At 44.6% G+C, this 25,013-nt stretch overlaps 2 protein-coding genes across 3 annotated transcripts in view; one reads left to right on the top strand and one right to left on the bottom strand.

Annotated features, from left to right (window-relative positions):
• PI4KA (phosphatidylinositol 4-kinase alpha) overlaps nucleotides 1-4,908 on the bottom strand; it is a 107,042-nt gene extending 102,134 nt beyond the window's left edge. Inside the window, exon 1 of the mRNA XM_082202973.1 lies at nucleotides 4,190-4,908. Within this exon, the coding sequence (XP_082059099.1) occupies nucleotides 4,190-4,357 (168 nt within the window). The 5' untranslated portion in view covers nucleotides 4,358-4,908. The remainder of the gene's footprint in view (nucleotides 1-4,189) is intronic.
• Nucleotides 4,909-6,121: 1,213 nt separating this feature from the next.
• Nucleotides 6,122-21,449, top strand: SNAP29 (synaptosome associated protein 29). 2 transcript variants are annotated; one of them, XM_082203472.1, is made up of 6 exons: nucleotides 6,122-6,252; nucleotides 12,407-12,776; nucleotides 18,006-18,202; nucleotides 18,727-18,812; nucleotides 19,157-19,261; nucleotides 21,140-21,449. In XM_082203472.1, exons 2-6 carry the CDS (start codon nucleotides 12,552-12,554, stop codon nucleotides 21,295-21,297), a joined length of 771 nt encoding a protein of 256 aa, XP_082059598.1. In that variant the 5' UTR covers nucleotides 6,122-6,252; nucleotides 12,407-12,551; the 3' UTR covers nucleotides 21,298-21,449. The 2 variants fall into 2 exon arrangements, with proteins under 2 accessions (XP_082059598.1, XP_082059599.1); XM_082203473.1 differs by having other exon boundaries at nucleotides 6,138-6,248.
• Nucleotides 21,450-25,013: the final 3,564 nt, after the last annotated feature.

Below are 25,013 nucleotides of genomic sequence, written 5' to 3'. Positions count from 1 at the left end.
GTGCGCCCTATGGTGCGAAAAATACGGTATTTCTGTGTTGAATGGCTATTACAGTTCAGAGGTACTATCTAAAATACCTTACACCTGAAACCACTGCTTAGCCCATGGGTAGGCAAACTAAGGCCCGGGAGCCAGATCCAGCCCAATCGCCTTCTAAATCCAGCCTGCAGACGGTCTAGGAATCAGTGTATTTTTACATGAGTAGAATGTGTCCTTTTCTTTAAAATGCACCTCTGGGTTATTTGTGGGGCATGGGAATTTGTTCATTTGTTTTTTTCAAAATATACCGGTAGTCCAGCCCCCCACAAGGTCTGAGGGACAGTGGACCGGCCCCCTGCTGAAAATGTTTGCTGACCCCTGGCTTAGCCTATCCAAAGGGCTGTCCCATGGAGGATGAAGCAAGCTTGTTTTCTCCTTCTCTGAAGGGTAGGACCCAAACCAATGGATTCAAGTCACAAAAAAGGATATTCCAACTAAACATTGGGAAGAACTTTTTGACAATAAGAGCTGTTCAACAGTAGATAGTGGACTCTCCTTCCTTGGAGGTGTTTAAGCAGAGATTGAATGGCCATCTGTCATATATGATCAAGTTAAGATTCCTGCATTGCAGGGGGCTGGACTAAATGACTCTCAGGGTCCCCTCCAACTGAACAATTCTACGTCTCCTATGCAGCAGGGGCTGGTGGTCCAGTTGTTGTTGTTTAGTCATTTAGTCGTGTCCAACTCTTCGTGACCCCCTGGACCAGAGCACGCCAGGCACTCCTGTCTTCCACTGCCTCCCGCAGTTTGGTCAGACTCATGTTGGTAGCTTTGAGAACACTATCCAACCATCTCGTCCTCTGTCGTCCCCTTCTCCTTGTGCCCTCCATCTTTCCCAGCATCAGGGTCTTTTCCAGGGAGTTTTCTCTTCTCATGAGGTGGCCAAAGTATTGGAGCCTCAGCTTCAGGATCTGTTCTTCCAGTGAGCACTCAGGGCTGATTTTCTTAAGAATGGAGAGGTTTGATCTTGCAGTCCATGGGACTCTCAAGAGTCTCCTCCAGCACTATTTGGTAAATCAAGGCCAAAGCTTGTTGGCCCTTGATGAGCTTGGGAATTGTGCCCTGGGACACTGATAGGGCCCAGCAGCTGAGCTTGCTAGGACCAGCCAATTCCGGGCTGTCAGTAACAAAAATCCCAAGTCTACTTGTGGTAATGAGAAGGTGGCTCAACCCCTCAAATGTCATATTGCACCATGAAACACGCAACCCTAATCCAAACTCATCAGTTAAGAGCCAATGTCCGACTTGGCAAGGATGCCTTCACACAGCAGTGAGGTTTCCAGGTCTTTTCAGGTCTTTCAAGATTCTCTGGCCCTCCAGACACTGTTAAACTCCAAATCGCATCAGCCTCAGCCAGCATGGCCAATGGTCAGGGATGATTAAATTTATAGTCCAGGAACATATGGAGGGCCACAAGTTCCCCTCAAGTTCCCTTCCCTTACGACTCCCAAGAAAGCCATGTGGAGTAGTGGTAAGTGGGTTAGACTAGGACTTGGAAAATCAGGGTTCAAATCCTCACTCAGCCATGAAGCTCTCTAGGTTTGCCACCAACTCTCAGTCTAACCGACCTCACAGGGCTGTTGTGAGGATAATACGGAGAGGGGGAGCACCATATGTGCCACCTTGAGCTCTATGGAGGAACAGTGGAATAGAAACACAATAATAATAATAATTACAAAATATTAAAATACAATGGTCTGTTAAACATTAAAAGCTTCCCTAAACAGGGCTGCCTTCAGATGTCTTCTAAAAGCCTGGTAGTTGTTTTTCTCTTTGACATTTGGTGGGAGGGCATTCCACAGGGCGGGTGCCTCTACTGAGAAGGCCCTCTGCCTGGTTCCCTTAACTTGGCTTTTTGCAGCGAGGGAACCGCCAGAAGGCCCTTGGCGCTGGACCTCAGTGTCTGGGCAGAACAAGGGGGGTGAGACGCTCTGTCAGGTATACTGGGCGGGTGCCACAACCAAGAAGGCCCTCTGCCTGGTAACAAATTATCGTATTTTTCTGTCTATAAGACGCCCCCATGTATAAGACACCCCCTATTTTGGGGGACTCGGATTTAAGAAAATGGGGGGAAATATATCTGTGCATAAGACGCCTCCCTAATTTTTGACATTATTTTTAGGGGAAAAACCTAGTCTTATACATGGAAAAATATGGTAAGTTAATTTGGATATGCAGAAGATATTAAAAATAAATTTAAGGAACTGCAGAAAGAGGTGGAAGGAAGTCAAGTTTTGAAATGTTAAAATGATTGTAACATGAGTGAAATGTAGAAACCTGAAAAGCATATTTTATTTTATTTTTAAAAAAGAGAGATCTGCCTCAATTGGAGGCAGAACTGGCACCACTACAGGCATTTCGGCACCTGAGGCAAACCAACAAAACGGTGGCACCACTCCCCACCAGAGAAAAAGGGGTGAGTGAAGACCTACATGAAAAGCAATAAACATCAGGATCTTCTGCCCCTACGGATCCTGCCGTCTGAGGCAGTCACCTCACCTTGCCTTGTGAGCCGGCCCCCACCACAGGTGCCACTTAATACCTGTTCCCACATTTGTCAGAACCTGGCTGGCCGTAGGAGCCAATCTTCACCCCCTTCCCAAAGTTGATGGGCATTGCCATTGATCCATTATGTGGGGCAAAGGAGCCCCAACCTTTCGTTCAAATTGTCATCCCTGCAGCTGGCCATTTATCCAAGGCCCTTTGGAACTCCCCGCCTACGGAGACCAAGCAGGAACCTTTTCTTATTTTTAATAAATTTACTTATTTGGTTTTTCGAATTAAAGTTTTAGAATCACATATCCAACATACATCATAAAAATTCCAACAGAATCTCCTGGACTTCCCTCCTCCCCTTTGTGGGTCTCCCATTGTTAGTCATTTCCTCCCACATCCAAATCTTTTATCCAAAATTCACAATTTAACTACAAGTGTTATTCCAATCCTAATAATGATTTTAACTGTTTGCAATGATTTTTTAAAGATAAATTATAAATTCCATCCCATGCCTTATTCAAATTTGGGCTTCCTGATTTCTGATTCTTCCGGTCCCTTTTTTTGCCATTTCGGCATAATAATCCATCAACTTAATCCGAATCAGGCCCCTTTTTCTTCACTGCCCTATTTTTGGCCAGGAAAGATCCTTACTTAAGGCTTAAGCCTACCCAGATCAGGGGTCTAGGAAACTTGAGGCAATTCTTTAGGCGTGTCTTGAAATTATTATTTTTATCAGTGCTTTTTTTCTGGAGGGATGCAGGGGTACGCAAACCCCTAAACATTTTGTGAATCTTTGTACTTTTGCCCATTTACTGTATTTACTTTTCCAGATTTGAACTATAAAATGGTGATTTTTCATTGAGTCAAAATGAGAGTAGCCCTCGCAAGAAGTACCAACTGTGGAAGAACGGCAGATGAAGATGATGGATTTTTCCGAGCTAGCCGACCTGACTGGACGTCGACCTGATTGGACGTCGAGTCCGTGACCAGAAGGAGGAGTACCAGGAAGAATGGACGAATTTTAATGATGACTTAGTTAAATACGTTAAGTTAAATTAATTGGAAAAAGCTTGCAATTACCAGATAGGCTTAGGATTTAAATATGTAACGTGATGAATTAATATGTTTAATGCTGAATTGGTAAGAAAGAAAGATGTTAAGTGATTAAGTTAAGTTTATAAGAATTTTGATTTGGAAAACCGTTAAAAGGATATGCAATGAAATTCAACTAGGGGGATAGGAGGAAGTCACTTAACAATGTTAATAAGATTAGTTTTAATAAGGTGATGATTTATGTTCGTTTATTATGTTCGTTTATTTGTTTGTGTGTGAAAATCAATAAAAAAAATTGGGGGGGGGAATGAGAGTAGCCCTAAACATTGATTATTATTAGCACTGATTATTACTATTAAAGGGCTGATTATTATTATTATTAAAGGGGTTGCACTTTCTGCTGCAGTGGTTGTTTTGCAAATCAAATATGACGGAATGAAACGAGACAACGTAAGCAAGTCGTCCAAGGAGCGAAGCGCAGACCCGCCCCCGCACCTACGCCGTACGCGGTGACGTAAGCGAGACCCCCCACTCCACCCACCCCTGAGGTAACTGGGAGCAGCGGGCAGTCGCCTCGGGCAGCGCCGCCTCCTTCCCTCACCTTCTCCAGCGGAGCGGGTCTCTGCACGGCCAGCGAGCGGGCGAGAGACAGCACCGTGTTGAAGTAGAAGCCCCTCGACGAGCCCGGGCTGCTGGGCTTCTCCGAGCGCGCCGCGGTCACGGCCGCGGCGGTGGCAGCCGCCGCCGTCGCCACGGCCAGAGCCGACATCTTGCGAGGAGCCTCCTCACAGCGAGAGTGTCACTCGCGGCCTCTCGCGCGCCTGTGGGCCCCTCCCCTCATCCCTTCCCTTCTTCTCCAGCGGCAGCGGCCGGCAGCCCGGCTTCGCGTCGGACATCTCGCGAGAACGGCGCCGGCCATCGCGAACCAGTCCCGGCTGAACTACAGCTCCCGGCAGCCTTTGTTGCCTTTCTTCCTCCTTTGGCAAGGGCTGTGATGGATGGGGCTGATGGGAGTTGTAGTTCAGCAGCTGCTGGGGGCGGGGAATAGGAGGCGCTCCGTGGGCTGCTCCCGAGGTCCAGTAATATACTAACCTTGCACATAGAGAGACGTGAGGGGCGGAGAGTGTAGAGTGGCGCACGAAGCTCAACTAGTGGTTGGTTGGTTTAAATAAATAAATAGATGGAAAAGCGAGCGACTTTTGGCGTGTTTTATGTTTAGAAATGGAGATGTAAATTTTAATATGTTTTAGCATGGCATGTTTTAAGGTCTCCTACATTCCCTCCCCCCTGATCTTATGGTTTTATCTTTTTGTAAACCGCTTTGAGGTTGTTGTTTACAACCAAGCGGTGTGTAATTTTTATGAAACAAATAGCAAATAAATATAAATAATCTGAGCAGGGTTGTGTTTCTTTTACCATAATGTGCCTGTGCATGGACCTCAGCCCCAACCAGTTTAGCCCAATGGTTAAGGTTGATGGGAGCTGTAGTATCTGAAGAAGCTGCTTAGTACTTCGCATTAGGAGGAGTGGTCTGTTTCAGAAAGAACGAAGAGTGTTGTGACACCTTCAGTTGTTCTTAATTATAAATATTATTATTTATTTGACTTATGAGTCGATCACCTCAAAGGAGTCCTCAAGTTACAAAAGAAATTAAGAGCCAAAGGCATGCAACATAATTGTAAAAAAGGGAGAGAAAAATACATTACAGCAAAACCGTTGCAATGGCCCATAAGGAGACCCAGCAAAGATGCAACCAATTTATTACGCCATAAACTTTCGTTGGCTGCCCAAAACGTGGATTGCTGTAACCCATGCCGTAAGAAATTTGTTAATATAGCTGTCAACGTTTCCCTTTTTTTAAGGGAGATTCCCTTATTCCGAATAGGATTCCTGGCAAGAAAAGGGAAAAGTTGACAGCTATGTTTGTTAAGAATTGCCTGTACTTTACAGCCCGATCCTAACCATGTCTGCTCAGCTGCAGCACTGAATTCAATTTGTCAGGGCAGTTCTAAAGCAGATTTTGCGTATGCCCTCTTAAAATCAAAATCCTTAAAATGCTTTTATTTCAGTGAGCCTACTCTAAAGTATGGCCAAGTCTGAATCCAACACCTTCCCATCGAAAGGACCGGAGATGGTGCCGATGCACTTACTAAAGTCTAAAGGCAAGGCGTGTATGTCTGCGGCACGTGACAAACATGGCGGCGCCCGCAGCGGCTTCATTCCTGGAATCCCGACCTTAAAAAAAAAAAAAAGACAGAGACTCAACCAACTAACTCTCTCAGGCTAGACTGTGTTTATGTGCCTAAAGCGTATTGACCACTTTTTCTCCTTTCACCAAATCAAATGTCTGCTTCCGCCTACCGTGAGCTGTTCTTCCCGAGGATCAAAAAGCCTTGAAATTACAATTCTGTAATATTTTCTTTCAAAAAAAGACCCCTCTCTCAAAGCGGTGGTTGGTTCACTCCGACCGCGTCCATCTTGTTTCGTTTCTTCCCTTGCTCTCCGCCCCTCCCATATTCTTCTCTCTCTCCACGCCCCCCCCCCGCCTTAGGTGGAGAAGTGGTTTGGCCCGCCTGACCTGCCTGAGGAAAGAAGGCGAGGAAGCAGACTCGGCTCGTGACGGGAAGTGAGAAGGCGAAGAGCGGGGGGAGCTGCTGCTGGTGGGTGAGTGAGCGCCGGGGAAAGGGGCTAACAGAAAGCAGCTTTTCCCTTTTTTTTTCCTCCTTAGGATGGTCAACTCCCATCATCCCAAGCTTAGCAGCACCAGGGATCATTAGACCTATGGGCTAATAGCCGTAAATAAATAAATATATAATATAAATATATAGGGATCAGGGGTGCTATTTTTTAAAATGTTTGATTGCCTTATTTTAAATTTGCATTTGTTTTTGTTTAAAAGCTATCCTGAGGACGTAGCTATGGGAAGGCGCCGTACCAACATTTATAAATAAACGAATTAAAAAATACTACCCACAGAGCTATGCCAGGTGTTGAGTTAGTAGCAGCCCTCACGTTGAAGTTTATATATGATATATCATGGGTAGGCAAACTACCCATGGTCTGTTGTTGTTGTTGTTGTTGTTGTTGTTTAGTCGTGTCCGACTCTTCGTGACCCCATGGACCAGAGCACGCCAGGCACTCCTGTCTTCCACTGCCTCCCGCAGTTTGGTCAAACTCATGCTGGTAGCTTCGAGAACACTGTCCAACCATCTCGTCCTCTGTCGTCCCCTTCTCCTTGTGCCCTCCATCTTTCCCAGCATCAGGGTCTTTTCCAGGGAGTCTTCTCTTCTCATGAGGTGGCCAAAGTCTTGGAGCCTCAGCTTCAGGATCTGTCCTTCCAGTGAGCACTCAGGGCTGATTTCCTTCAGAATGGATAGGTTTGATCAGCTTGCAGTCCACGGGACCCTCAAGAGCAGGGGTAGGCAACCTAAGGCCCGTGGGCTGGATGCGGCCCAGTCGCCTTCTCAATCCAGCCCGCGGACAGTCCAGGAATCAGTGTGTTTTAACATGAGTAGAATGTGTGCTTTTATTTAAAATGCATCTCTGGGTTATTTGTGGGGCATAGGAATTCGTTCATTTCCCCCCCAAAAAATATAGTCTGGCCCACCACATGGTCTGAGGGGCGGTGGACTGGACCACGGCTGAAAAAGCTTGCTGATCTATGCTCAAGAGCGTAGCTGTCAACTTTTCCCTTTTCTTCCGAGGAATCCTATTCAGAATAAGGGAATTTCCCTTCAAAAAGGGAAAACGTTGACAGCTATGCGCAAGAGTCTCCTCCAACACCATAATTCAAAAGCATCAATTCTTCGGCGATCAGCCTTCTTTATGGTCCAGCTCTCACTTCCATACATCACTACTGGGAAAACTCTAGCTTTAACTATACGGACCTTTGTTGGCAAGGTAATGTCTCTGCTTTTTAAGATGCTGTCTAGGTTTGTCATTGCTTTTCTCCCAAGAAACAGGCGTCTTTTAATTTCGTGGCTGCTGTCACCATCTGCAGTGATAGGATGGTCTATTGACATCTTATTAACCAGGTTTATACCCCGCCCTACCCCCAAGGAGCAAAAGGAAACATTTATGGTGCTCACACCCCTCCCTGTGTTTTCTTATCCTCAGAACAAGAGGTAGGCTTCCCTGGGGGGGATCTGAGTCGCTTTGTCCTCCCAACAGCCTTGCTGACCCTTGAAATATGATATACTGTGGAATTACTTGTCACGAACCTAACTACTCATCACCACAGGTTTATTGCCATTAACAAAAACATGCACACCATACAGTTCAACATAATCTTAAGTACTGAGCAAAATACAAAGTATAACTGGAGGGCAAAGGGATGGAGATTTTTTTAAAGCCATCTGGTATTGGTATTGTAGTCCAAAAACAAAACAGCTGGAGACCCTAGTTCGGGACACCCTGTTCTATGCCATGGATTGGCAAGCTGGTGCTCTTTGGATGCTTTTCAGTTCCCGGCACCCATCTGTCTCAGCCAACGTGGCCAAGGGCCAGGGAGAATGTGAACTGTTGCTCAGTAACATCTGGAGGGCCACAGGTTCCCTTTTTGAAACAGGTGGGGGATAGTCTTTCATCAGATCGCTTAAAAAAAACCTCTATCCCTTTGCACTCCAGTTATACTTTGCTTTGTATTTTGCTCAGTACTTAAGATTATGTTGAATTGTATGGTGTGTGTTTTTGTTGATGGTAATAAACTAGTGGTGATGAGTAATTAGGTTCATGATAGTAATTCCATTGGCGTACTGTTTATTTTTATCCTGCTGTTTGATCCAAAATAGTGCTCAAAGTGGCTTATTTTTTATTTTATTTTTAAACCCAGAGTTAGGGCTGCTGCTAGCTCAACACCTGACCTAGGTCTGTGGGTAGTATTTATTTTTAATTTTATTTAAAAATGTTGGTATGGTGCCATCCCATGGGTATGTTTTCAGGGTAGCTTTTAACAAAAATAAATGCAAATCTAAAAAGCCTAAAATAAGTTAATCAAACGTTATAAAAAGCATAGCAACAGTAGCCTTGATAAAAATGAAATTTAACACTGAAACAAATTTTAAATGCCTGTGCCTGGTGCTGGAATGATGTCAAGGTGGGCACCAAGTGAACCTTTCGGATCGGAGCATTTCATAGCTGGGATGCCACTACTAAAAAGGTCCTTTCTTCTGTATCCTTCTGCCACACTTTACCTGGTAGGGACACCTTGAAGAAGACTTAAGATCTGAACAGGAGCTAATTGATCATTTAACTACCTTGATTCTAAGATGTAAAGTGCCAAAATTAGCACTTGGAGTTGGGCCCAGGAGCATTCTCTGCATTGTTACTTGCACTTCCTGCAAAGTAAGTCCCAAAGAATTTGGCAACTACCAATTGACAATGGCATGAGTCTCATTGCTCTGTGTGGGCTTGCTTCCAAGTGCACATGATAAGGTGTCTTACACATCCTTGGTGTCTTAGTTTATTATTGCTCAGACAGCCTCTTCTTAGCTTGTGTAATGCTCTTGTCCTAGTGCTCTTGTATCATGAGATCAGATCCTAAAGCTAGTATATTTGGGTAAGCCTGCTTCAGCAATGCAAGCACACTGCCTGGATCACAGGGCAGGAAAAGACTGTTAAACAAAGAAGTCTTTAGCAAGGACCTAAAACAACGGTTCTCAAAACTTTTTTCTCTGGGACACACTTTCAGAATAAAAATTTGCTCATGCCACCCCAAAAATTGTATTGATAAGAAATATGTTGCATAACAAAAGGAAATAACTCCTAGTAGTGCTTGATAAATATATAACGTGGAACACAGCTACGTACTTTATAATATCTCAGAGACCAGACTGAGGATTACAGATCTGATGAGGAATGGTGGGAACCCCCCCCCCCACACACACACACACACTTCCTGCTCCTGACCAGGATCCTGAAGCTGCCTAGGAACAGTGGAGTAGCGTAGATTTAGAGAATTGGTTTGCAGAGGGACATAGTTCGAAAACAACAGCTGGGCAGAGCTGAGCAGGGAACAACTAGGAGAAGCAGAACAGGAAGAGATTGAGAGAACTGACTCCCCTTCGCTAGAAAGCGTCCAGCCTTTATCTCCAAGGGCAAGGAGAAGGCTCAGTGGCTGCGGGATCAGGTTTCAAGAAGGGGGGGGGAGTAAGAGGAGCACCTTAATTGGGAGCACCTTCATTCCAAGAAGGGTTGCTTTGTTCTTTTGCTCTGATCATTAAGCACTCTTAAACTGGTAAACTTAAATTGCTTTGTTCTGCTGATGCACAGCCAAAGGGTGGGAGGAAACCTGACATGATCATGAAACATCCAGAAAGTATAAAACCTGTTGGAAGTGTAAAGAAACAGAGGGAAATTTTTTTCACATGTGGTGGACATGTAAAAAGATAAAAGTATATTAGGAAATGATTTATAATGAATTGAAAAAAAAATATTTAAAACTACTTTCCCCCCCCAAAATCCCAGTCTTTTCTGTTGGAAATAACCCAGACAGAATGAATGAATGAATGAATCTTTATTTGCATCAGCTATCGGCCATAGCAATAAAACAACAGTATGATATACAAAGAATAGAAACAAAGTCAATTACAGTGTTATCTCGGGTTAAGTACTTAATTCATTCCAGAGGTCCATTCTTAACCTGAAACTGTTCTTTACCTGAAGCACCTCTTTAGCTAATGAGGCCTGCCGCGCTGCCGGAGCACGATTTCTGTTCTCATCCTGAAGCAAAGTTCTTAACCCGAGGTACTTTTTCTGGGTTTGCGGAGTCTGTAACCTGAAGCGTATGTAACCCGAGGTACCACTGTATATAGAATACATTTTAGGGTTTTTAATCAATAGTCAAATAGTGGGTCTTATTCTGATTGCCCCAGCTAAAAACCTTGTAACCTTTGCTGTCACCTGCTCATCTTGAACCCAGACAGAATTTCCTAGGTGTCAGAAAAGATTCTTCATGCAACAAGTGCGACCCGTGTTATGTTAGCCCCAAAATGGAAAGTGAGCGAGGTCCCAACTAAAGAGGATTGGCAACTTAAGTTGACAGAATATGCAGAACTTGCAGATTTAACACATAGGATAAGAGAGCAAGAAGAACATATATTTAAAGAAGTGTGGAAAACATTTCTTGATTATATGGAAAATAACTGTATACAGCTGAAAATGCTGGCAGCACTAAGATAACTTCGAGAGTAAATAATTTTTAACAAATGTAAAAGAGGAAAACTGATTTGAATAGTTATAATAAAATGTGCAGGAGTGTATGATACGTAAAATGAACTATGGAAGGAGAAGAAGGGAAGTCATTGGATATCCAAAATACAGCTTTCAATTAGTCTTCTCCAGCACTGCTCAAATGGTAATTCTGGATCACAACTAGGGTTGTCCTCCATATCGCTTGATGCTCTTGCTCTCATTTTGAAAAGATATCCATATTCTGGAATATATATATACAGTCGTACCTTGGAAGTTGAACAGAATCTGTTCCAGATGTCCGTTCTACTTCCAAAATGTTCAGAAACCAAAGCATGGCTTCTGATTGGCTGCAGGAAGCCGCGGAAGCCCCGTGGGATATTCAGCTTCCAAAAGTAGTTTGCAAACCAGAACACTCCCAGGTTTGCAGCGTTCGGGAGCCAAAACGTTCAAGAACTAAGCTGTTCAAAAACCAAGGTAAAACAGTACTATACTACACTGATTTAAACACATTATGTCCTTGAATCTCCCCGCCACACTTGCCATCCTCTTCTGACACACCCTTCGAGAACCACTGACCTGATATTAGGCACTTACCTAATATTCACAGGCAGAAAATCCCACATAGCAAGTAAAAATTTCTAAAGGCTGTGCTTCAGGTGGTCATGATGGGGCAGACTTCAGAGTGCCTGTCTTAAGGCTGCAGTGACCAGTTTTTGTTGAGAGATGTGAGCAATATAGGCCTTCAAAATGCTATTTGATCTGGTCAGGAGGGGCTGGCATAATGCAGTGACTCAGGTTGTCCTGAGACAAGGAACGGTTAATCAAGCTCTCAGATTAGGCCAGGGGGTGCTCTTGCATTTCAAACATACTGTGCTGATAAGGATCCCCCACCAAAAAAAACCTCCAGTAAAGTTTCTAGGGTTTGCAAAAGGAGTGTGCTGACAGTATAGCCAAAATGGGAAGCTATTTGTCTTAGTGGCAGAACTTGCAGCACACAGCTGAATTCTCTAATAGTGTCTTCTTGAGGATAGTTTGATCCACGATTACCGCAACCTCCTCTGTTTTTCAACCAGCGTAAAGCAAGGATGCATCAAGTTTTGAAAGGTGGCCTCTTTGTAGCATTGGAAGTGGTTTAAATGGAAAGATGAGGCAAAGGTATACCATAGGACTGGTATAAATCGAAAGCTGATAAGATCTGAGCTTCTCCCACATCCACATACTAGTTCCTGCTTCCATGGATCAAAACATGCAGTGCGTGTTGCTGAAACACTACTGTCGAAAGGCAGGTACTCTAGCTGTGAAAATACACCGGCAAAGCAGGCAGTTTGAGAAGTTTGAAACAAATGGGTTGAGCCACGTGGTACGGAAGAAGGCAAGAATGTGGCTTGGTTCCGCCCATTTTGGGTCATCTGGAGCAGTTTGCTATTTCCTGACTGACTTGCCCTTTCCTCTACCAAGCCTCTGGCACACTAATCCGAATAGCATGACCTGTCAGAGTTTGGAGGAAAGTGGAGCAAAAATATATTTTAATAGCTTGGAGCTGGGGGAGGAGCTGTCAGTTGTTCCTATATGGTGTTCTGTCAAATCATTTCAATCTGTGTTTAAATTTACTCACTTCTTTTCACAGAATCCGGCTTTCCATCCCATCGTTGCTGGCGATCTCTGGCATGAAGGCATTGATCTGGGTCTGAAAAACATCGGTCTGGTTTCGTTCTAGTCTCCCTTTTGTTTACATTCACGCATAGAAAAGACCCGCACTCTGAGCTGCAATTATGTCGGCTTACTCAAAAAGCTACAATCCTTTTGACGAAGACGAGGATGAAGACTTAAAGCCAGTCAAGTGGAATGAAAGTAATGAGCCCCCTAGAGAAGGGGCGGATAGACAGAGGTACCTGCAGCAAGAAGTCCTGAGGCGGTCCCAGGCCACTGTGGACAGCAGCAACCACGCTCTGTCCCTCATTTATGAGTCTGAGAATATTGGCGTAGCTGCCGCAGAGGTAAGCAAGAATCTTAAGATTGACCTTGCTGTAGTTTATGGGGAGTATATTTGATAAAATAACTTCCTTCAGTATTTTTTTCTATAATAATGTCAACTTATGTGTTATTTGGAAGTACAGTCATACCTCGGGTTAAAGTTGCTTCAGGTTGAGCGTTTTCAGGTTGCGCTCCGCGGCGACCCGGAAGTAATGGAACGCGTTACTTCCGGGTTTCGCCGCATGCACAGATGCTCAAAATGACGTCATGCGCAGATGCGGGTTGCGTTCTGCTCTGGATGCGAACGGGGCTCTGGAACGGTTCCTGTTCGCATCCAGAGGTACCACTGTAAGTCGATTGATTTCAGTGCAGTTTACATCCAAGTGTTTAGGATCAGAGTCTGAGAACTGAGGAAAAAACCGGGATACTACTTTAGGGATAAAAGCTGCATGATGATTTTGAGTACATCCTCAAATGCCCTTTCAGAAATGGCAGACTTTCAGAGTCTGTCCACACCAGGGGTTGGCAAACTAAGGTCCGCTGGCCGGATGAGGCCCAGTTGCCCTCAGGATCTGGCCTGCGGACTGTCCCTGGATCGGCGTGGGGATTCTGTTCGTTCGGGCTGCGCCATCTTTCCCCTTGCACCATTCCATTCCCCACCACCACCTCACACACACCACAGCAGCGCCTCCTCCCTCTCTCCTCCTGGCTTCTCCCCGCCCTGCCTAGAAGAGGAAGGGAGCTGGCTGAGCGTCATTTTAAGCAGCCTCTCTCCGGAGCCAGCCTTATCGTGCCACTCATCTTCCCTGTACCGCCCTGGTGCTCCTGCGGGCCAGGGAACGGAGCGGACGAGCTCCCTCTACCCAGAAGCAGCCGCGATGGCGATGGTGGTGGCGGCAGCCCCAGAGAAGATAAGCGCTGAGAGTGGGGGAGGACTACTTAACCCCCTCACCACTTCTTCCAGCTCCCCACCTCACCCCGGTGCCACTTCTGCGGCCCACCACAAGGTCTGAGGGTCAGTGGACCGACCCGCGGCTAAAAAAATTTGCCGACCCCCTGGTCCACACATTTATTTCCAACATTCTTTCCAACCAACTTTTCCAACGTTATTTCAAAGTATACGGGATCAGCTCATGTCAGTTACAGCATCTGAATTTGTTGGTTCTGTGCACCATATGCCTTTATATCAAGCTTCCTTAACCTCAGCCCTACAGATGTTTTTTGGGCCTACAACTCCCATGATCCCTAGCTAGCAGGACCAGTGGTCAGGGATGATGGGAATTGTAGTCTCAAAACATCTGGAGGGCCAAGGTTGAGGAAGCCTGCTTTATACAGTGGTACCTGGGGTTACATACGCTTCAGGTTACATATGCTTCAGGTTACAGACTCCGCTAACCCAGAAATAGTGCTTCAGGTTAAGAACTTTGCTTCAGGATGAGAACAGAAATCGTGCTCCGGCGGCGAGGCAGCAGCGGGAAGCCCCATTAGCTAAAGTGGTGCTTCAGGTTAAGAACAGTTTCAGGTTAAGTACGGACCTCCGGAACGAATTAAGTACTTAACCCGAGGTACCACTGTATCTTGGTTTCATTGAAGACATGGCAGTACATCCATGTAAGAACTTTTGTTGGGAAATGATTATTGTGGGCAGGTGGAACTGAGCAGCTGTAAAAGGACATCTCTCTGAAGGAGATGGACTTTGTCATTGTCTCAGACCACGGTGTCTTGTTTCTTGTAAAACAAAACAATATGTGAAACTTGCTGAAGACATTGGACCTATCATTTGTAAATGTGCTTGATTTCTAAGCCAGTGGCTAGAAAGGAGAGCAGGCCTACTTCAGCCACTTTCTGCATACACCTGACTACATAGTCTTTCCTATTAATCATTTCCTTTAATTATGAAGCCTAGACTTGAATCACTGCTAGGCATCTTTGGTTGGCAGAACCACTAATATAAGGCCTCCTGAAATGTCTTTCTAGAAGTGAGGCTGTTTTTTAAAAAAAAATAAATACAGTAAACCAAAAGACTAGCCGTTATGAGCTGTTCTTCAATTTTTCTTGGTATGACTGGGGCAATCTTCTGGTGCCTTTTATCCTAGTAAGTTTATTTGTAGGGCCTTGGCTCTCCAGCCATACAAGTGCTTAACTTTGCGTTCAAATTATTCCATTCATATACATCAGGGATGTCCAATGGGTAGATCGTGATCTACCAGTAGATTGCTGGGGTGCCCTGAGTGGATCGCAGGATGAGAGAAAGTGATCATGGAAAAGCAGCGCCTCTACCTTTGCTTCCCCCAAAAAACTCAACAACTCTGGGCAAATCTCTCCCCAGTTAGTTGCCACCTTGGGTAGATCACTGCCAGTTTTTTTATACTGGGAGTAGATCGCAGTCTCTTGGGAGTTGGACGTGCCTGATATACATATTTAAACCAAAGTCTAAGAGTTACTGAGTACTGAATTGGGACGTCCCTGATTCCAATCTTTCCAGGTGGACTTAGTCAAGGCACTGCTGGCTTCAGCATCTGCAATATGGGGACAGTAGTGGCCTGGCTTCCATTGTTGTTAGGAATATTACAAAAAGATGCTTAAGGTGAAGTGTTTTGAACTTATGAAAGTACTAGGAACGAGTGCTAGTTCTGTCCTCTCCAACCGTGGGTGTTGATTTCTTCAAGTGCGGTGCAAATGAAATTGCATGCTTAGTCCATTTCCTTCAAATAATTGTATCCCAGAGTGTGTGATAAACTAGAAGATGACAAATTGAAACAAGCTCATAAAGATATTTTTTAATAATAATCAAGGTTGAAATCTATCCAAGTTATTGTTTTTCTTAGTCTATAGACTGAACTGCGGTGTTTTCTAGAGGCTGAAGCCAAATGGAGCCTTTTCTGCTCCCTGGGAAAATTATCAGACCTTATCTGAAAGAGTCTTGTGATCAGACTAGAGGGAAATTGGGCAGAGAGACTGCAGTCTTTTGTTCTTCACTTGTAGGTAGGAACTTGGACCGGCAAATATTTCAGGTAGTGGTTTAAAAAATAAAAAGGAGCAGGTCATGAAATGAGCAGGTGCCGTTCAGTAGGCAGGTGAGCTTTAATTAGGCATCAGCAGAGTCTTCACATCTTAGGTTCCTCATGCCTTCAGCAAATCTTGCTGCATAAATGTTATAGTAGAAATAGAATTCAAGAAAATACCGTGGAGATAGAAAGGATTACTACTTCCTATTTCTCATCACCATCACATCAGCATTACGCAGCACCTTGCTGAAGAAATCTAGTGAACCAAAGGGCCTCTTTTCCAATTGTACTAAACCTTTGTTTAGTGCACATGCACGAGCTGAAATAAGCCCAAGCAAACCCTTGGGATCACTCTCCTGAATCCCCATCAACTCCCATATAGTCCGAAGGAGGTACATCACAAGCATTTAATCCCTCTTTCCCAGAATCTTGACTTGTCACTTCTTACAAGTCAAAGATTACAGTCCAAAACAAACTCTGGTTAGTTAAACAAGCAAAACCAATGGCTTGAAGCGGCTTTGTTCTGAAACGAATCGGAGTTTGTTTTAAATCTCTGGTTTTCAGAACATGACAGTCCAGATTTCTGGGCAAGGGGAACTACTGGTGAAGAACTCATTCCAGCTATACTGCAGGGAAAAGGGGGAGCCCAAGGCTTTGCTTGGGTTTGTTCCAGCTTGTGCTAAATTGTGGATTAGAGACAAAAGAAAGCACTTATTCGCACAGCACGATACGATAATCTTTATTGTCGTTGTCCCATATGGAACAACGAAATTGAAAAAATCTACATCAGACATTCAAAAACCCGCAAGCCTGCTATCCCAACTTGGTTAGCCCCCTAAAAATGCTGATACCCCATAATTATATACAATATACTCCTATAGAGACTACCTTACACTGCGTTTAAAACCAAAATCGCATTTCGATAGAAACTTTCTCTGGTGGCTAGTCCTAGTCTTTATAACCCTGTACCTTCTTCCAGAAGGCAGAAGCTGAAAGAGATCATTTCCGGGGTGCGCACTAACCTGCACTATTTCTGCAGCTTTCTTATGACACCTGGAAGCGTAGATTTGATCCAAGGTGGGAAGAGTGCGCCCAATTATTCTCTCCGCAGTCTTTACAACCCTGGACAGCATTGTTTTTTCCCTGACCCTGCAGCTCCCAAACCACACACAGAGACCATAAGTTAATACACTCTCAACAGTACAATGGTAAAATGCCATCAACAGGTCCTTTGAGAGATTCCATAATTAAACTGTGGAACTCACTCCCACAAGAGGCAGTGATCGCCACCAACTTGGATGGCTTTAGAAGAGGATTAGACAAACTCATAGAGCCAAAGGCTATCATTGGCTACTAGCCATTTTGGCTATGCTGTGTGTGCTTCCATGGTCAGAGGCCAGTGAGGCTTCTGAATCCAAGTTGCTGGAAGCCTCAAGAAGGGAAAGGGCTCTTGGGCTCGGCTCTTGCTTGAGAGCTTCCTGCAGGCAGCTGGTCGGCCACAGTGAGAAGAGGAGGCTGGGCTGGGTGGGCCATTGGCCATTGATCCAGCAGATTCGTCTCATGTTCTTCTTGAGTGGCAATACAACCAGGGAGTGCAATTCTCAAAACCCGGTTCTTTGCGGACTTAAAACATTTCGCGGCGCTTTTCTTCAGACCCCTTAAAAACTCTTGGTAAAAAGACAGTTGGAAAAATATATACAGTTGTACCTTGGGTTAAGAACTTAATTCATTCTGGAGGTCCGTTCTTAACCTGAAGCACCACTTTAGCTAATGGGGCCTCCCGCACTGCCCGCGCACGATTTCTGTTCTCATCCTGAAGCAAAGTTCTTAACCTGAAGCACTATTTCTGGGTTAGCGGAGTCTGTAACCTGAAGCATCTGTAACCTGAGGTACCACTGTATACACAAATAAAGCTGTATTCAACGGACGAAAGGATATATGATGTCTGACATGATTGAGAATCATAGATCCAGGGACAGAGATCTTTAAAGCGTTAAAATCGGGGTGTGGAAAATATGGAAACAACGAGGAGAGGCAGGGCAGGACTGAGATTTGGAGATATGCTTCAGAGGTCCAGCTATGGGCAGCCCCCCAAAAATCAATAATTATAATTTGGATTATAATTTGTGGTTTATTTAGTTTTTTATTTTAATTGGATTATGATTTGATATATTAATTGGATGTTTTTTAATTGGAAAATCAATAAAAATGATTAAAAAAAACACAAACTCTTGTTTTCCATAGGAGCTCACACGGCAAGGCGAGGTACTGAAACGCAGCGAACGAATGGTGGATAAGATGGATCAAGATCTGAAAACAAGCCAGAGACACATCAACAGCATTAAGAGTGTGTTTGGCGGCTTTGTGAATTACTTCAAAGCCAAGCCACAAGAGATCAAGATTGAGCAGAACGGGGCTGCCGAATACCAAGCAAGCAACAAGTAAGCAACCCAAATTCTCTTCCCAGCTAGGAAAGGTGTAAATCGTGATATCTGGGAGTCGGAGAGTGGGGGTGGAAGTTTGGACTTCAGATTGATCCCAGCGTTCTTCTTCAGTGGGGCCAGGAAAGATTCAAATCACATTGCAACTTTTCCCTTAATTGCATCAGAATGTGGTACTTACATTTACCTTTGGACCATTCTCAGCAGAGTCAGGAAAGATGCAAAAGGCATCAAAACGCAGCATTTGAAGCAAGGCCTTTTGAACATTGTGCTTTCCTGGCAGCTCCATCCTTGGATTTTTTAAGATCAGTGCATCCCCAGGTTTCTTTTGAAAATGGTTTCCCCCCCACCCTGTAGCCTCATTCTGAACTGATCAGGAGCCAGGGAGGCGAGGAAACCACAATGAATGCGTGTGGGTGTGGAAAGACTGCAGAAAGGGAAATGATTTTTCTAAAAGCCATTGCACTTAATGCAAGGCCTATTTGGACACTGGTAATGGTACCTGTCTTTTCTCTTATCTCCAGATTAAAAGAAGCCATCTCCATTAGCAAAGAACAGGAGTCAAAGTACCAGGAAAGTCATCCAAACCTACGAAAGTTGGATAATTCAGGTTTGTTTAAACTTGTTTAAAGGGCCATGCCAGGCCTGGAGGAGTTGGACATTCAGGGTTTTTTGGTATGGCAGTTCTTGATAGAAGCCAAATTTGCCTCTTAACTAGGCTACAGAAGCAAGAATAGTGATTTGGCAGGTCTGCAAGAAAAGGATTGTGTTGTTTACTTCCAATTGCAAACCACCTTTAATTAGTAAATTATGTGTTCCAGTAATTCAGTATAAAACCATACTTGCCATAAGGCACACATGCTACATTAAAATAGTTTTCTTTTTTTTAAAAGAACTGGAGCCATCAATTGGTGTTTGGCGAATGTCTAAAAACTCACCTTTTCCCCTTGCCAGAGCATAGTACCACTGGAACCAGTTCAGAGTCTTCGTTCCCACCTGATAGTTACCCAAGGAATCAACACCTCCGAGCTTACCATCAGAAAGTCGATAACAACTTAGGTGAGTAATGACAGCCTGAACTTTCTAATGCTTAATACCAGCTCCTTACCTGAAATTGAATCTCTTTGGGGCTTTCTCCCAAGCAGAGAGAAGCATGTGTCCCTGTTTTCAATTCTCTTTTCATGGAAATAGGAGGTGATGGAAAAATGATTAACATCAATATTTGTTAATAATAATTCAATTAGTGGCTTGCTACATAAGAAGTCTTCAAACAACTTGAAAAACAAGAATGTAGGACTGTTATTAATTATCTTCTGTTGATTAATCAGGGGGTATAAAAGGAATTGGAGTAGTGAAAGGATATGGCAGGGTGGCAGCAGACAGACAGGTTGCTTTGCTGCGCAATGCTTTCTCCTGCAAAATTGCCAACAAGGGCTCTGTTTCCTGCACAACGGGAGCAGAAGAACTTTTGGCTTCCAGTTGTTTCTGAACTTCAACTTCCATCATCCCCAGCAAGCATGGCCGATGGCTAGGGGAAATGGAAGTTGTTGTTCAGCAACATTGGGGGGGGCGGGGAGCAAAGGTTCCTCTCCTTTGCTGTGCAGAAATTAAGGGATGCGCAATAATAATAATAATAATTTATTATTTATACCCCGCCCATCTGGCTGAGTCTCCCCAGCCACTCTGGGCGGCTCCCAATCAGTGTTAAAAACAGTACAGTGTTACATATTAAAAACTTCCCTGAACAGGGCTGCCTTAAGATGTCTTCTGAATGTCAGGTAATTATTTGTCTCTTTGACATCTGATGGGAGGGCGTTCCACAGGGCGGGCGCCACTACAATAGCAGCTGCTCTCATCAGATTCTACAAGTTGCACTTTTGAATGCCAAAAATTAAGTGGATGTGATTAACTACTAGAGAGCCAATGTGGTGTAGTGGTTAAGAGTGGTAGTCACGTAATCTGGGTAACCGGGTTCACGTCTCTGCTCCTCCACATGCAGCTGCTGGGTGACCTTGGGCCAGTCACACTTCTCTGAAGTCTCTCAGCCCCACTCACCTCACAGAGTGTTTGTTGTGGGGGAGGAAGGGAAAGGAGAATGTTAGCCGCTTTGAGACTCCTGAAGGGGAGTGGAAGGCGGGATATCAAATCCAAACTCTTCTTCTTCTACTAATTGCTGCTCCAAAAAGACAGTGGTCGTGAGTTGGAAGAGGATCAGAAATAGCAATATGTTTGAAGGCAGCAGTGCTCTCTTTACCTTAACGTTTCTGAGAACAAATCAAAGTGTTGGTGCTGACATTTAAAGCCCTAAATGGCCTCAGCCCAGTGTACCTGAAGGAGCGTCTCCACCCCCATCATTCAGCCCGGATACTGAGGTCCAGCACCGACGGCCTTCTGGCGGTTCCTTCCCTGCAAGAAGTGAGGTTGCAGGGAATCAGGCAGTGGTGCGCTCCTATGAGATGTCAAGTAAATAAACTACTATCTGACTTTTAGAAGACATCTGAAAGCAGCCCTGTTTAGGGAGGTTTTTAATGTTTTATGTTCTATTGTGCTTTTAATTCTGTTGGGAACCGCCCAGAGTGCCTGGGAAAACCCATCCAGATGGGTGGGGTATAAATAATCATAATCATAATTTATTATTTACCGAGGTAGCTGCGTTAGTTTGTACAAAAAATAGTCCTGTGACACTATAAAGGCTAACAATTGCAAGAGCGCACCCTGAATGCTAAACCCAGCCAGTTGGGCGGGGTATAAATAATAAATTATTATTATTATTATTCCAAAGCCACAGATAAGGAACAACCATCCTCTTTAACTATTGGCTCCTTCGCTCAGAATATTCTTGGAGTAGCTACTTTATTATGAATTGACTTCCCAAACACATTTCCTGCCCTGTATCCTTGCTCTTAACCCTGCTCCGTTGTCTCCATCCATTTGCAGATGAAATGTCCTCTGGGCTGGGCCGCCTGAAAAACCTCGCTCTGGGTCTACAGTCTGAAATCGACGAGCAGGATGAAATTCTGGGCCGCCTCACCACAAAGGTGGAGACTCTGGACATCAATATTAAAAGCACAGACAAAAAGATCAAGGAGCTTTAAGGGAGATCCAAATCTCTCACCTCCACACAAGAACTTGATTCCTTTTATACAGCTGGAGATCATCTTGCTATCTGGAAAACAACCAGCATAAGAAAAATGGGTTTATGTGACTGATTTGCCTTGTAATTAAAGACGAATAACCTGAAGTGCAATATGAGAGATTTTAAATCACCTTCTTTTACATATGCATGCCTAAGGGTGCTTTTCACCATCGCCTCTTTAAGCTTCTGATTTGGGGGTACAGTGGAACCTCAGTTTTTGAACGCAATCCATTCCGGAAGACCGTTCGACTTCTAAAACATTTGAAAACTGAGGAAAAATGGAGAAACACAGCTTGAAAGCTGTTTGACTTCCGAGGTGCATTCAGAAATGGAAGCAATTATTTCCAGGTTTTTGGCGTTCGGGTTCTGAATCGTTCAGTTTCTGAGGCGCTCAAAAACTGAGGTTCCACTGTATAATACCTCAATTCCAGACACAATATATGCCATCTATTAAGTGCTCTTTGGCCTTAATTGTAGTGAGTGTTCAGTATAGTGAGAGTGTGTGCATTGCCTTATTTCACAACAGGCATTGTTCGTTCCTTGCATTCTTAGAAATCGCTCTTACGTGAGTAGCAGAGCAGCTCTAAGTGAATTTTTCATCTTGCATTTCAAAGCTGGGGCACACCGATAAGCTTCAGGAGCAGCCTATGAAAATCGGAGGCCGTGCCCTAGAAACAGTGCAACACATTTAATAAATCAGTGGTTCCAGCAATTTTCCCCCTCTGATAACATTGAAATACTTGAGTGATGCCATTGTGAATAAGAATGCACTTTGACAGGAGTGCATATCGAGTATTTCAAAGCTTGTAATATTTTTGTGGAGTTTTGCGAAATTCTACGCTGCAGTTACTCCACATGCCCCGTGTGGTTTTAGACCTTTGCTTTCTCAATAGTAGTACCCATTAGCCCCACATCAAAGGCAAAAATGCTTTTGCAACAGAGTGCTGTTGCAAAACCAGTGTGCCGTCTGGCATGCAGACTTCCCCTTATTGCTCTGGTCACAGCTAAAGGAACTCGTGAGTCCTAACCAAAAACTGCAGTCATCTGCGTTTGTACCTGCTTGTGGTATTAGTTGGAGATCTCTCTAGGCTTACAATGGGGGGGGGGCCTCCAGTCCGCAAGCTGATCTTGGCCTGCCGTGTGTGTGTGCGCGTGCGCGTGCGCAATTAGCCCTGCTATGCCACTTTTCTCATGGTGACAGCTGATGAGACAGGAAGGCAGGGTTAAATCCTGTGTTGGGTACAGGGAACAGGTGTGCACAGCCAAAGCAGCAGGATTTAACTCCCGGTCATCAACTGATGAGTGAGGCTTAAATGTTGCTCTGTTTGCCATGATTCCATGTAAACCTCTTCCTGATTCTCCTGCAAAATCTGCAAATCTAGAATCTCCTGAAAAATAAACAAATTTGTTTTAGCAGCACCTTCCGACTTCAAAGCATCTTGCAGCTGACATCATTGTGACTTGACAGTTAATCTGCAGGTTGTCAGTTCCACCCATTTGTCAGATTTGGCCCGCAAGACCCATCCCTACAGAGCCAAAAGGGTTCCCCACTCCTGTCCTACAAGGGTCCCATTGCTAAACAGGCACAATATTGCCCAATTAGGGACATGGGTGGCATTGTGGTCTAAACCACTGAGCCTCTTGGGCTTGCCGATCATAAGGTTGGCAGTTTGAATCCCTGCAATGGAGTGAGCTCCCGTTGCTCTCTCCCAGCTCCTGCCAACCTAGCAGTTTGAAAGCACGCCAGTGCAAGTAGATAATTGGTACCACTGGCAGGAAGGTAAATGGTGTTTCCATGCGCTCTGGTTTCTGTCTCGTTGCGCCAGAAGCAGTTTAGTCCTGCTGGCCACATGACCCGGAAAGCTGCCTGTGGACAAACAGCGGCTCCCTCGGCCTGAAAGCGAGATGAGTGCCACACCCCATAGTTGAATTCAACTGGACTTAGCTGTCCAGGCGTCCTTTACCTTACCCACCTAACTGCTACCTAAAAATCCTGGAACATAGCTCCTATTAGCTACAAGATAAAGGTAAACTGCTTTCCTTTACAAAATATAATAATAATAATCATCATCATCATCATCCACAGGATCACCTCTTTGTCTACCTGATAGTAAAATAAGCTTATAGCTGTGCTTACTGGTAAACACCATCCCTTGAGTCCCTTTGGTGACTAGTAACAGAAACAAGGAACTGCCAGTAACTGCAATAATTAATATAATTGCTACTGTCGCATAGCACTGGTTATTGGGTTCCAGCTGGTGACCTTTGAGTTTCAATGACAGGAAGTATACCTTTACGCTGACTTGGGCATTAACCAATGCCTTGGAAACTTGGCAGGAGTCTCAGTACTACAGTATCAACACATCAGTGTTGTCATGCTTGTTGCAGTAGTTTCACTCTTAATTTACTTTGCTCCTAGTCAAGGTTAAATCTGAGCAGCTTCTGTCGTCGTTGCCACGATTTTCAGAAATATATCAAAGAAATGATCTTGGGAAGGGCAAACGAGGTTGCTTTCTTTTAATGATGATCTATTACAGTTATCCTTTATCCCTCAACTTAATGCTGAGGATTTTGTGCAGGTTAACTGCATACATCTGCTCTTAACAACTCAGGAGAAACACCCATTTCATAGTCGCAGTTTCAATTATTATATTTTATTATGCCAAATGCTCGTTGTTAAGTGGACATTCATGAGTTCAGAGTTCTAGGCACGTTGCAGGGAGGAAATAGGTATAAAGGACCCAAATGGTGTTTGACTTTAGGAGCAGCTAAGATACTTGTTTAAGGGACGTGGGTGGCGCTGTGGGTTAAACCACAGAGCCTAGGACTTGCCGATCGAAAGGTCGGTGGATCGAATCCCCGCAAGGGAGTGAGCTCCCGTTGCTCGGTCCCTGCTCCTGCCAACCTAGCAGTTTGAAAGCACATCAAAGTGCAAGTAGATAAATAGGTACCACTCCAGCGGGAAGGTAAACCGCGTTTCCGTGCGCTGCTCTGGTTCGCCAGAAGCGTCTTAGTCATGCTGGCCACATGTCCCGGAAACTGTATGTCGGCTCCCTCGGCCAATAAAGCGAGATGAGCGCCGCAACCCCAGAGTCGGCCACAACTGGACCTAATGGTCGGGGTCCCTTTACCTTTACTAAGATACTTGTTGCTCATGTCATATTCAAGCAAAGGAGCATTTTTGCTGAGACAGACCTGGGGACGGTGCCTAAACTTCACTGATCTTCACGGCATTGGCAGTGTGCGAATGTCCTAAAAAGTAAAGAACAGGATCTTTTATTGGAAAGGATTGGCAATAGTCACAGCTCTAGATTTCTCGAATGTTGCAATACAGTGGGACCTCGGTTGTCGAACATTATCCATTCTGGAAGACTGTTCGACTTCCGAAATGTTGGACAACCGAGGCTCAACGGGACGGTCAGCAAATTCCATTGAGAAAATGGAGAAACACGCCTCGGAAGCCATTGGACTTCCAAGCTGCGTTCAAAAACGGAAGCAATTCCGGGTTTTCGGCGTTCGAAAACTGAAATGTTCGGCTTCCAAGATGCTTGAAAACCGAGGTTCCACGGTATTGGTTTGGGGAGGGGCAAATTGCTTCAAAGGAAGGAAAGGGAACCTCTTCCCTTCATGTTAAATCTACTTTGTTTGTTAATTAGGCAGGCTGAGAAAATTACG

Source organism: Podarcis vaucheri (assembly GCF_965113315.1).
Source record: "Podarcis vaucheri genome assembly, chromosome: 16".
Classification (NCBI taxonomy): Eukaryota; Metazoa; Chordata; class Lepidosauria; order Squamata; family Lacertidae; genus Podarcis; species Podarcis vaucheri.
The sequence above is the reverse complement of the archived record's forward strand: the minus strand, read 5'-3'. Positions and strand labels throughout refer to the sequence as shown.